We start from the raw sequence: 12,716 nt of genomic DNA on the forward strand, positions 1-12,716 counted from the left end.
CCAGGCCACCTGTCATGGGGCCTGCAGGATCGGGGTGGAGGGCGGCGCGAGCAGGCCAATTTGGAAGGAAAGGGCATTTTACTCCCGTCTTCCTGTCCTAATATTCTTGTTCAGAGCAGGGTTCGCTCTCTGCACAAAGCTCAGGGGCTCTCCCGAGGCCTCCTCACTTCCTTCTAGCATCTGGCTTCCAGCGTCCTAGCACAGCCCATGCCTTCTTGCAGGAAGGGCAGGGCAGGAGATGAGTGTCCCAGGGTGAGAGCAGGGGTGCGAGCAGGGGAGCATCTCCCACCAAATTCATGTTCAGCAGCTGCCACTCACCCGGTAAGCAGACCTCAGGGCACAGCTTATTGTCCAGTGCTTTCACGCTGGCGATGCCAAAGTCATTGTTATTGTCACACTCCATACCTAGAAATGCGCATGTCCTCTGGCCTGTAACGGAGTTAACGCAGTTAGAGAGGGGCTGGCTATATTTTTCTCTACTTTGCTGTCCTTAAAAAAAAAAAAATCTTAAGGATGGAGACAAAAAAATCAAATCATATGTTAAAGAAAAGACAGTAATTAAGTGGGTAAAGAGTGGACAATAAAGGAATCGAACTGAATCAAACTGTGTGGGCCTGTCTGTGTTCTTGCCCTGTGCTGCCCTGTCTCTTGAACTGGCCCCTTCCCAGCTGGTGTGGGGACCACCAGGGAGGGTGTGGGCCCAACAGGGAGCCGCGTGGTGCGTGGAGCGTGGCTGGGGGATGTGAGGAAGAGCTGCCACTGAGGCTGCCTCTGCTCCTGCCTGGGTCTGCCAGGGCACATTGGGTGTTTATGACCACGAGGCTCTGTAAAATGATAGATACATAAAACAAAAACTAAAAGTCTCAGGTTCCATAATTTTGCATATTATTCAGGATCACCACGTTCACAAAATTATGTGTTATTTTCCTATGAAACTTAGTTTGTTACTTCAAGTATGTTTTAAGGGTCTGAGCAGAAACCTACAGACATGGAAGGGGAAGGGGAAGGTTTCAGATGTTATTTTTTTCTAGCTTCCCCCACGCCTCTGGTTTTCTCTTGATGAAAGGGAGAGGAAAAAACATAAATCCATCGTGTGGGCTATGGAATGTCAGGCAGAAACTGCCCGCCACCCTGCATTTTTCAGAAGCAAACATTCTATGGGGGGGAAGCGATCACAGAGGGTGACTTGGGAACCCCGAGCACTGAAGGCATCAACCAAGTCAATGAAGCACCCGGCCCTGTCTTGGGCTGGCGTGCAAGTGTGGCAGAGACACAGCCTTGGTGGCCAGGCCCTCCTTCAGGGCTACTGGGTCAGGTGAGAGTGGTCAGGCCAGCATGCACACCCCTGAACTCCCCAAGCAACGGCCAGCGCTAAAGCAAAAGCAACTAGGATGACATCTGCATCCAGGCTGGGGTCCAGGTCTGCTTTGGAGGTGCCCTTCTATGAGAGGCACCTCAGAGCAGCACAGGGCAGAGATGCTGGCTCCTGGAGCACGTGGTGTTTCATTCCCAGGGGGGGTCTCCCAGCCCCAACTCCACTTCCCTCCTTCCTTGCTCTGGAGATCATCCCTTCTGTCCCAGCCTTCCTGGAGACAAAACATTTCCATCTGAAGATATAACGGAGGCCTGAGTTACAGCAAAGAAAGTCATTACGATAGCCTACCAACATCTGTCTATGCTGAGCGGCTGATGTCTCTTTCTTGCACCTTCTCTGTGGCCGCTGGCCCCTACGGTCCCTCTGCTACTGAAACATCAGCTGCCATCTTTGCTAAAGCAAAACCAAACCAATGCCTAACAGTCCTTTCTCCCAAGTGGAGAAAATTGTTTTTGCTGCTGCTGCTGCTAAACATCAAAGCTGCCAAGAGCAGCTCTGAGGGATTCAGTTGAAAAGCGGAAGCGGGAAGGAAGGTGATGGGGGTTGCCCAAGAAGCTTCAGAACCTAGTCCACGCAAATACAGAGTTCCCTGTGTGCCTTCTGCAGCAGCTTCATCATACATCCTTGGCGCTGAGACCTTGAGAGAGCCAGGAAGACCTACTGTGGTCCTCAGATACCCTGCCTGCTCTGATAGTCCATCAAGAAGACAATCTTTCCCCAACAGCCACACAACTGAGTAGTGCCACCAAGTCATAACCGGTACCCCTTTCTCTACCCATTAAAGAATACCCAGGAAAGAAATCTAATAAGAGGGAGCAAAGGACCAGGTCTTTTACCATCTTCTTGTGTGGGTGATCCATCCTCTTCCTCTATAACATCATTTCCCTAGGACAGAAGGAAGGTGCTATGAGTCTATAAAAACAGTAAAATGAATATATTGATCAGTTAAAGACAGAAGTAACTGGGCTAATGGTATCTCACACTGGGGCCTTCGTCAATAGCATACATTGTCCATTGTGTTTGAGAAGCCTAGGAGGCCTGGAAGATACAGATTTTGCTTGGGGAGGCATGGTCTGCCCGCAGGGACCAGGTCTGAGGCCTGTTACAGACGTACCCAGGGAATTTCAGGAATAGCTTTGGCAACAGTTTATCTCATACTGTTTCTTGAAGGTGGAAATAAATGTCAAATGAAAAAGCAGCTAGTATGATCATAACACTTCCAGAAATTCCTTAGCATCCCAAACTCTCTCCAGATACTCCCGTGAGAGCATCACACTCAAGAAAAAGTTCTAGTGGGGCAGCCTGGGTGGCTCAGCGGTTTAGCACCGCCTTTGGCCCAGGGCCTGATCCTGAAGTCCCGGGATCGAGTCCCACATCAGGCTCCCTGCATGGAGTCTGCTTCTCCCTCTGCCTGTGTCTCTGCCTCTCTCTCTCTCTCTCTCTGTCTCTCATGAATAAATAAATGAAATCTTAAAAAAAAAAAAAAAAAAAAGAAAGAAAAAGAAAAAGCTCTAGTGCCCTCCTTGTGACCTGAACATTTCATGCATTTCCTGAACATCTCCACCAGGGTATCCTCATGCTGAATTGTAATCCTGCCAGGAGCTCCTGGATGAATATATAGTTTATTTATTTTTTTAGTAATCTCTATATCCAACGTGGGGCCTGAACTGACAACCCTGAGATCAAGAGTTGCATGCTTTTCTGACTGAGCCAGCCAGGTGTCCCTGGATGAGTATATATAGTCAGGGGGAGGTGGAGGCCAAAACCAAGTCACTGGGGTCTTTATGTCTTCCAGTGCCAGGAAGTGCCTGTGACGCAGTCCTTCTGGGTAAATGCGAAGTGAACGGAGGATGATCACATTCTCAAGTCTAGGGTCTGGATGGGAAGAGCTCCCTCTAGGACTCACTCCACACCTTTTACGCAGTGACCAGTACGATGGGCTAAGGGACCATCCACCGACCAGAGTGCATGGCTACTCTTCCCTCTATACCATAGCCCGCCCCTAACTGAGCCAAGCACACCACCTTGGAAGGCTTCTTCCAGAACAGACCCCAGCCTACTGCGTCCCCCGCCAGTGCCAACAGCCCCTCTGATGGGAGGGAGCCCTGCGCCCGCCGTTGGCGGTACCTCTGCATCCTGCTCTTCAGCGGCGAGGCCAACGAAGTTGCTGTCTGGAGATGCTGCTGGTGTCACCTGCCGAAGAGCAACAGAAATCAAGGCACAGACATCACTGCTCTCCTACCCAGCCCACAGGGCAGCAAATCCAAACCAAGTCCTTGGGACAGAAGTGGCACCAAACAGGAGTCAGACGTGAGGGAGTCTTTGATTCAACGGCCCTACCTTGTTTTCCAGGGCACTTCTGGACACAGCAGGGGACTTGGCAGTATCCCCGGCAGACCTTAGGCTGAGCTACTTTGGACGCGTGTGCAGCGCACAAAGCAGCAAAGACAATCACTGTGCTCCTCCCTTACCTCTGCTTCTTCTGAGGGGGCCCTGCTGGCAGCCTGGGGTGAAGGGAGGGCCTCTCCCTCTTCTTCAGTGCCAGGGGCGATGTAGGAGCCAGACATGGAGGAGATTGTGTCGGTGCTGATCTGGGAGTGCTGGCTCTGGGAGGACACCATGGACATGACTGACTGGGCCAGGCTGCTGCTGGCAGGGTCTGTGGAGTCAGGGGCAGAAGGAAGGAGCCGGGAGGTCAGGTATGGCTTCTGTGAGCTGACCGAGGAGCAGAGCAACCTCCCCGTGCTCACGCAGCAAGGACCACAGTGGCCTCACCACAGCCTCACCAATAAAGGTCTAGGTTTAAAATTTTCCAAGGTTCTGCTCCTTTACATTTTAGGGCTCAGAACTCAACCCAGGGAGCAAGGATCTGCTTGTCCCTGACCCAGCATTGAAGGAACCCATGGTGGCAGGGCCGGGGTGGGGGGGTGAGATGAGCCCTCCCCCCAGCTGTCAGCAGGACCCCCTGGCCTCTGAGAGGGGCCTGGTTTTCATGGAGCTTCGGTATTGACCTGCTGGTCCCAAGTCTGCCCACAGGAGCTATCAGGAGTGCCACGGACTGGGCTGAGCAGAAGAACATGCAATGGTTCCTGCTCCCTCATGTACCTTCTGGGGAGGAAATTGTGGAAGAGAGAGGCGTCCCTGTGCAAGACGACTGGTCAATAGCTCCCGAGGATGACAGGGTAAGATTTTCACTTTCTGGGGTTACATCACATTCCTGGAGGGAAGCAGAGGAAGGTGTAAGGGCAGGGGACTGGGTAAGGAGGAGGCGGAGGACACTGGGAGGGCCCTGGGCCCCATTGTCAGGAGGTTGAGGTTGCGTGCAGAGCAGGGACGGTTTCTCTTTTGTCTTCCCTCCTCTGCAGCCCTGGTCCGGAATGGCTGCTTCCCAGGGGAGGTGAAAACTTCAGTCAGCACATCCTGCCTGAGGCTCAGCATCTGCTAGGGCCACACAAAGACTGCAGCTCAGGTGACACAGGTCACCCAGCAGCTGTGACACGGGAACCACCCCGGGTTTCCCAGGATTATAAACCACTTTCCTTCTGAAGAACACAAAACCAGCAGAGGCCTCACTGCCTGCAAGGCGTCTCTAACTTGAATATCGGGTTAGTCCCAGCTCTATGGACCTCACACAAACACTACCTTTGCCTCATGACCCACTCCTGACACCCAGCTATCGGCCACCTGGGCCAGTATCCTCTGTCCCCATACCCTTTTCTCCATGAGTTTTTTTTTTTTTAAAGTAGGTTCCACACCCAACATGGGGCTCGAACTCACGACCCTGAGATCAAGCGTCACAAGCTCCACCAACTGAGCTGACCAGGCGCCCCAGAGAGTTCAGGCACTCCCACCTGCCTGGGCCAGCGGAGCCATCCCGAGGCCTCAGATGCTCTCTGGGGGACCATGCTGCAACCGTGTCAGATGGGCCTTTGTGGGCAACACTCTTGCATACCACTGGTCTGCTCAGAGCCCCAGCTTCTGCTCTGTGCCTTTGCACGGACTACTTCACCACCTGGAATGCTTCTCTCACTTTTTTCTACAAGTCTAAAAAAAGCTAAGATCCAGCTCAAATGCTACTCCTCCACCACACTTCCCTGGTTTTCACTACATAACATAATCTCTCGTGTCTCTGCCACAGCACCGTACTGTCCTTTTGTGGGGGCAGTTCTCTATAGTTAATATTCATTCATTCTCTATAGCTAAGATTCATTCATTCAGGGATGCCCGGGTGGCTCAGTTGGTTAGGCATCCGCGCTTGGTTTCGGCTCAGGTCATGACCTCATGGGTCATGGAATCAGGTGCTGCATTAGGCTCCATGCTCTCCAGGGAGCCTGCCTGAGATTCTTTCCCTCTGCTCCTCCCCCCATTTGAGCACTCTCGCTCTCTCTCACACAAATAAATAAATAAATCTTAAAAATAAAAAAAGAATCATTCATTCATCCAACAAATACTTACTGAACAACAACTGTGTGCTAGACATACTGCTGTTAGTTGTATGTATGTCTGATCCTCAGCTAGACCCCGAGCTCCCAAGGTCAGGGACCACTTTATCATCTTTGCCTTTTCCAATCTACCTGGCTAACTGCCATACAGAGACAGTTCTGCCACTGTTCTTGGCGTACAGAACAGTGCCTGGCACATAACATAGGCTCAATGTATTGTTGATAGGATGAATGGAATGAAGCTTTGGCTCCTGTCTCAAAGAATGTTCCATAGTACCTGAGGAGTGAATGAAAGCAGATGGACCTGGAGAGGCTGGTGAGACAAAAGTACCCGCCATCCAACGTCTGAGAAATGGAGACTGAGATTACCTCTTCCAGATGCTGGGCTGATGGCCTCTGAGAGAGCTGGGTGTCTGACTCACTGCAAGAACGCTCATCGTCCTCTTCATGCAACACAGAAGAATTCTGGGAAACAGACCTGCAGAAGTCCAGGGAGAGGAGCATCTGAAGCCAGTATCCCTGTAAAGAACTGAACCGGCCTGCACTCTCATTAGCCTGCTCTCACAGGAGGAAGAGGACCCAGAGGGCTGGGTGGGGGACACCCAGGTCTTCTGAAGGAGGGCATGTTGAGAAAGAACACTAAGAAGGGAGTGAGCTTTTCTGGGGGTCAGAAAATCGCAGTTTTGCCTTGAACTCCTTCAATACCTTGGGTCTGGGCTGGGGGAAAAAACCACTGACAAGTTTTAGGGTCTCAATATTTTTACCTAAAAACATGCTCCTTAACTCTGCCACAGAAAGCTTTTCAGGACTTGTGCCCAATTGGGTTTCAATGCATAAAAGGTACAGGTACAGAGCACAGGGTTCCTTCAGTGTTTAGACTAAGCAGTGCCCACCACGGGGTTCCCTGATCCCAGGGATGTCCTCTTCCCCACCCCGTCCCCCCACCCAAGAACACCTGCGATTTGCCTGCCTGGATTCTCCGAAGTACCCACATGCCACCTTATCTCCCCCTCCTAAAGGACGGGATAACCTCCTGCCTGAGGGGTAGCCCCAGGTTTTCAGTGAAACCAAGCTGGGAACAGCCTGGAGGGTCTACACTGCTCCAGTGACCCAGGACGTGAGCCAGTACCGAGGAGGCAAAAGACAGAAGAAAAGCATATCATCAGGGAACCCAGGGTAAACACTGTTGAACACCAACCACTCACTTAGAGAGACTCTTTTTGAGTTTGATTCCTTGGCTGCTGCAATCAGACAGGCGGTCGAGCGGGGAGAGCGTCCTGACCGGGGGCAGGTGGCCATCGCTGCCATAGGAGGGCAGCATTCCTGAGAGGTGGCCATCTCCAAGCACGTGGAGTGCAGGGACCGCTGGGGATGGGGTGAGGGGCCCATTGAGAGCTTCCAGAAGAGACACCACTTCATAACCTGGTGGAATGTTCTCTGAGGACTGGGGGAATCAGAGACAGGTTGAAACATTAATTAAGTACTCTTTGTTTTATGGCACGATCATGTTTCCTACTCTAATCTGAAAAAATGTTTTCTTTTACATCTGATCTGGCAAGAAGAGCTTCTGTAAAATAAGCCAAAGGATAATAAAATGTCAAAGAAACACACAGTCCTAGATTCCACTTATAGATGAACTTTTTTTTTAAGATTTATTTATTTATTCATGAGAGACACACAGAGAGAGGCAGAGACAGAGGCAGAGGGAGAAGCAGGCTCCTTGCAGGGGATCCTGGATCCCGGGATCATGCCCTGAGCCAGAAGGCAGATGCTCAACCACTGAGCCACCCAGGCATCCCTACAGATAAACTTCTTCCTTGTAATATTTATTTTTCTAACTATAATGGAAATATATGTTCATTATAGGAAACTTTCAAAACACTTAAAGGTAAAAAATATTAAAGGTAGAAAAGGGGGGTAGGGGTGGAAATAATCAATAATCAAAGTAAAACTTTTATTACCATTTTGGTATGTGTTCTTCCAACTTTTTTCCCTGTTCAATTTACACAGTTGTACTCTGTAAATAACAATTTTATATCCTGCTTATGTCAGCAAACATAAGTGTTTCCTTTCATACATGTCCCCTTTTCACAGAGTCCATGTTTCCTACTTACTCTACTTGTGCTGGGGATTTAGCTGCATCCAACATTTCCTAATGTAGACCACATTTTGAAGAACATCCTTGTGCACGAATCTTTATTTTTTTTTGAAGATTTAATTGGTTTTATTAAATGATTCGTGAATTGGGCAACATCCATCTAGCAAGTAGACAGATGCTCCCACAAACCTTTTCTTTTCTTTTTTTTTTTTTTTTCAGATTGTCTTCTTGGATTAAATTCTTAGATCTGGGCAGCCTGGGTGGCTCAGAGGTTTAGCACCACCTTCTGCCCAGGGTGTGATCCTGGAGACCTGGGATGGAGTCCCACGTCGGGCTCCCTGCATGGAGCCTGCTTCTCCCTCTGCCTGTGTCTTGGCCTCTCTCTCTCTCTCTTTCTGTGTCTCTTGTGAATAAATAAATAAAATCTTTAAAAATAAATATAATAAATTCTTAGATCTTAGATTACCAGAGATAAATGTTCTTAAGGCTCTTGATGTATATAACTATTCTGTTTTGTTTCTCCAACAATCCTATAAGTAGTCCTATTTTAGAAAGAACCTATTTTAACCAAAGAACCTATTTTAACTGCTTTTCTGCCCAGCATAGAGTCTCTCTCTTTTTAAGATTTTATTTATTTATTTGAGAGACAGAGTGAGCACCTGTGTATAAGTGAACCAGGGAAGGAGCAGAGCAGGAGGAAGAGAGAGAGAATCTGAAGCAGACACTGTGCTCAGCGCTGAGCTCAATGCAAGTCTCTGTCTCATGACCCCAAGATCTTGATCTGAGCTGAAACCAAGAGGCAATGCTTAACTAACTGCACCACCCAGGTACCCTTCATGGAGTCTCCTTTAAAAATCTTTAGAATCTGAAAGGTGAAAAATGGTATCTCATTTTAATTTGCATATTGTGGGTTTTTAATGTGGTTAACTTAAAAAAAAAAAAAGATTGTTTAACCCGCTAAGCAGCCTCTTCTGAGAATTTTTAAAAGTATCCTTTGTCTATTTTCTGTTTGATTCATAGGAGCCATGGCAAAGATATTAGCCTTTCCTCTGATATAAATGTGAAGATATTTTTTCTTTAAATGATTTGTTGTTTGCCTTTTAATTTTAATCTTTATACATCTGAGTTTTAAAGTTTTTTATGTGGTAAAATCTACACATTTTTTTAGTAATGTCCCTCTGCTTTTAAGCTTAGAGAATCCTCTCCCATTGAAAGTCAACTAAAGAATCGTCTAGAATTTATTCTGTCTTTAATATAGTTAACTAGTTACTCCAACTGGAATTTATTTGTTAATCTGGTAAGGAGTGAAGTGCTAAGCTGATTTTTCCTCCCTAAATAGCTAACTAATTATGCTAATACCACATGCAGAATGACGGCCCTCCTCTACTAGTGAGTGTGTGGATCTGAAGGCAGAGGCAGCTACGACCACACAGCTTGGAGGCTGCACTGAGCACGATCACTTGCGCCAGAACACGGAAGTGAACTATGTCATCCACTTGGTTCCCTGTTGCTGGAGCCATGAAACAGGGTAAAGAAAAAGTTACCTTTTCCAGGACTCGGATAAACACGGTACATTGTATTCAAATACAAAATAATCACCCCTTGTTCCTGCTTGGGGGGAGTTCCCACTGGGATGAAGCTGCAAGGGGACTGACTATTCCAGGCGGGGTAGATATTAACTGGATGCCAATGCCGAATTCCCAGGGAGGAAAAGAGGAATTTAATGATCAGTATCCAATTTTCCGTTGTAATGCTGGATGGTTTTAATACAACATGACCTCAGCCAGCTTACTAAATACTGCAGCGTGCCAAGGTTTAATTACTTGTTGCAAAGTCAGGTAAAGAAGGATGAAAGGTGCAAAAAGCCAGCAAGGAGACCAGAGCGCTTGCTTCCCGGGCAGTCCCGGTGCTCAGCCCAACTTACCGAATGCTCTTCCGAGTCAGACGTCTGGGATGAGATGATGGGGTTAAAGCTGGTGGGAGACAAGGGGCCCAATTTTTTCCTCATGGCCCGGATCTGAAGCAGTGCCCGAAAGGCTAGAAGGAGGAAAAGGGTCATCAGACCAACCTGATGCCATAGTCAGGGTGAACAAGAGCCCAGGCAGAAACCATAGCCCCCCTCCCAGTGCTGGTCAGCCTGCAGACCCTCCCGTGGGGTCTGGGCCTGAGGCTCTGGGACTCACGCAGTCGGCAGATGGGGCAGTTGTTTGCCTGGTAGCGCAGCGTGTCAGCGCACGTGTTACAGAGGCAGAGGTGGCGACAGGGCAGGATCAAGGTGTCCCGCACATCTGAGAGACACACCACACACTCAGCACTGTTATCGCTTACTTCATCCTCAGCCACCTGTCCCAGGAGACAGAAATGTAGCCAGTGATACAAAGACCCTAGCGTCCTCTATTTTCTTTATAAGCAGCTTGCCCCAAGAGCTGAGACAAGTAGGAAGAACAAAATCTGACACTCACTTTGGACTTTACAGTTTAGCAAGTGAATTCGCATACTCGGTTTCCCTTATTCTGGGAGCTGTTTATCTCCAGCTCATCTGCGGGGGCTCAGAGTGTTGGGGCCAAACACTGGGAGACCACACAGGGAAGGGCAGGGGCCAAGTGAGAACCCTACCGGGTAACCGAGTGGCCAGGGCTCTCAGAGGAACTAATCCAAACCTGCCAATGCTTTTCATTTCCAAAGTGATAGAAGCATAAGCATCTGGAATGAGGAAGAAAATAGCCTCTTTGGACCAAACTGATTCCAGAGTTTGGCAGGCTAAATCCCTAGATCCTAGCTTTATCGGAGCATTTCTCTCTCTGCCTCCTGGGAAAAGCACATCCAGAATTTTGGATAGAACTTGCCTTAGAATCTTGTGTATTGTACTTGTTTTCAATTCCATAGATCTCCTGAAGGAGGTAGCTGACGCCATCTACCTGAAGAGCAAACAGCAAAGTTCAAGGGCAGACTGATTCACCCCAGAGAAAGTGGGAACTCGCCCCTCAACCTTCTCTGGTAACCAAGGACTACTGATTCACAATGAAAAAAAATCAAAGGCCTAGACAAATAAAGGATGCTTTTATTTACTTATGTTTTCTCTTTGACGGGGGCGGGGAGGGGTGTAGAAAATCAAATGTTTAATTCACCCACCATTATACCCAAAAGGGAACATAAAAGTCACAGTACAACGTGTACTGCAGCTCACTGTGACAGATAGTTAAGAAAGCATAGTTAAGAAAGGCACAGACCAGCAAAACGGTAGAGGAATATGCATCAAAATAATAGCATTAACTATGTAATAGAAGTTAAGTGTGGACTTTACAAAAATAAAGAAATGGAGGGGTTCCTGGGTGACTCAGTCAGTCAAGCATCTGACTCACGGTTTTGGCTCAGGTCTTGATCTCAGGGTAGTGAGATCCAGCCCTGCACGGGGCTCCGTGCTGAGCCAACAGCCTGCTAAAGTTTCTCTCTCCCTCTCCCTCTGTCCCTCCCCACCTTGCTCTCTTTTTCTCTAAAGTAAATACATAAAGCTTTTTAAAAAATATTTTATTTTTCTTTAAAGATTAATTAATTTATTTTATTTATTTTTTATTTTTTTATTTTAATTAATTTATTTTTAGAAAGAGTGAGCACAAACAGCAGGAGGCGCAGAGGAAGAGGGAGAGAGAGAATCTCCAGCAGACTCCACACTGTGCACGGAGCCCGATGTGGATTTGATCCCAAGACCCTGAACTGAAATCAAGAGCTGATGCTTAACTGACTGATCCACCCTGGCACTGCATAAATAAATCAATCTTTAAAAAAAATTAATAAAGGAATGGAAAAGAAAAAGAGAGGAGAAGAAACAGGCAGGGGAAAGAGGGGAACACATTACAAGTAAAGAGGGACAGTAGGACCTTGAAGGGGAGGCCGACTAAGCCCCTCCACCTGCACCAGCCACCCCACTGCCCACACAGCCAGGGACCCCTCCTGGCCCTATTCCTTAAAATCCCAACTTTAATGACCACTTGCCCTACACTGGGCCTTTCCTGTTTCTTTGCGTGAGCCCATTCCACCTTCTGCTTCACCTGTCTCACTGGTCCCCTCCCCTAAGACCTAGCCTGTCACTGATTTCATATCTCACGATCCAGCTTGACAGACTCTTTTGCTAATGCCAATTGAACAATAGGAAAATAGATAAACCGTTTACCCTGAGCTACCCTAGCCTTTCCATCCTATCTAGTTGTCCTAGGGAATGAGGCCTCCCCACAAGACAACTCACCAAGGCCTGGCCTTCCCTGGGCTCAGGACGTGTTTCCTCCTCTGCTTCTTACAACTTTTTTTTTTTTTAAGATTTTATTTATTTATTCATGAGAGACACATACACACACAGAGAGAGGCTGAGACACAGGCAGAGGGAGAAGCAGGCTCCATGCAGGGAGCCCAACGTGGGACTCGATCCTGGGTCTCCAGGATCACGCCCTGGGCTGAAGGCGGCGCAAAACCACTGAGCCACCTGGGTTGCCCTCCCTCTTACAACTTATTTCAACCTACTGATTGATTAGATTGGAAAGGATATTATCAACAAATTTATACTAAGGTGTTATTGACTGCTGCTGACCTCATGAAGAGAGGAGAGCACTTAACTCCAATGAATGAATAATGCAAAATTTCAGACATCTATCACCCATCTGCAGGGGGGCCTACCAATGCCACTGGCACTACTCTTCCCTCCTCACTCTCCATGACTCTGCTCCCACCCCTGCAAGAGTGGGTAAAAAGGGCTGGCACACAGCAGGGGTTAGGACTTCAAGCAGACATATGCATAACTTGCTGGTCA

At 48.2% G+C, this 12,716-nt stretch overlaps 1 protein-coding gene across 6 annotated transcripts in view; it reads right to left on the bottom strand.

Moving 5' to 3' along the window:
* Positions 1-12,716, bottom strand: part of RNF157 (ring finger protein 157) — a 78,815-nt gene that overhangs the window by 8,074 nt on the left and 58,025 nt on the right. For 2 of the 6 annotated variants that reach the window (XR_005983195.1, XR_005983196.1), the window contains exons 9-19: positions 10,762-10,833; positions 10,099-10,258; positions 9,840-9,952; positions 7,023-7,261; positions 6,187-6,295; positions 4,481-4,592; positions 3,847-4,034; positions 3,503-3,568; positions 2,212-2,260; positions 1,544-1,626; positions 319-429 (exon numbers count right to left, since the gene is read on the bottom strand). Coding sequence is in view for 3 of the 6 variants with exons in the window: in XM_041726232.1 (XP_041582166.1) it covers positions 319-429; positions 2,212-2,260; positions 3,503-3,568; positions 3,847-4,034; positions 4,481-4,592; positions 6,187-6,295; positions 7,023-7,261; positions 9,840-9,952; positions 10,099-10,258; positions 10,762-10,833 (1,219 nt within the window). In the remaining 3 variants the exon portion in view is untranslated. Of the gene's footprint in view, positions 1-317; positions 430-1,454; positions 1,627-2,211; positions 2,261-3,502; positions 3,569-3,846; positions 4,035-4,480; positions 4,593-6,186; positions 6,296-7,022; positions 7,262-9,839; positions 9,953-10,098; positions 10,259-10,761; positions 10,834-12,716 lie in introns of those variants that run through there. The other 4 variants (XM_041726232.1, XM_041726233.1, XM_041726234.1 and 1 more) reach the window with 3 other exon arrangements.

Source organism: Vulpes lagopus, chromosome 12, assembly GCF_018345385.1.
Source record: "Vulpes lagopus strain Blue_001 chromosome 12, ASM1834538v1, whole genome shotgun sequence".
Taxonomy (NCBI): Eukaryota; Metazoa; Chordata; class Mammalia; order Carnivora; family Canidae; genus Vulpes; species Vulpes lagopus.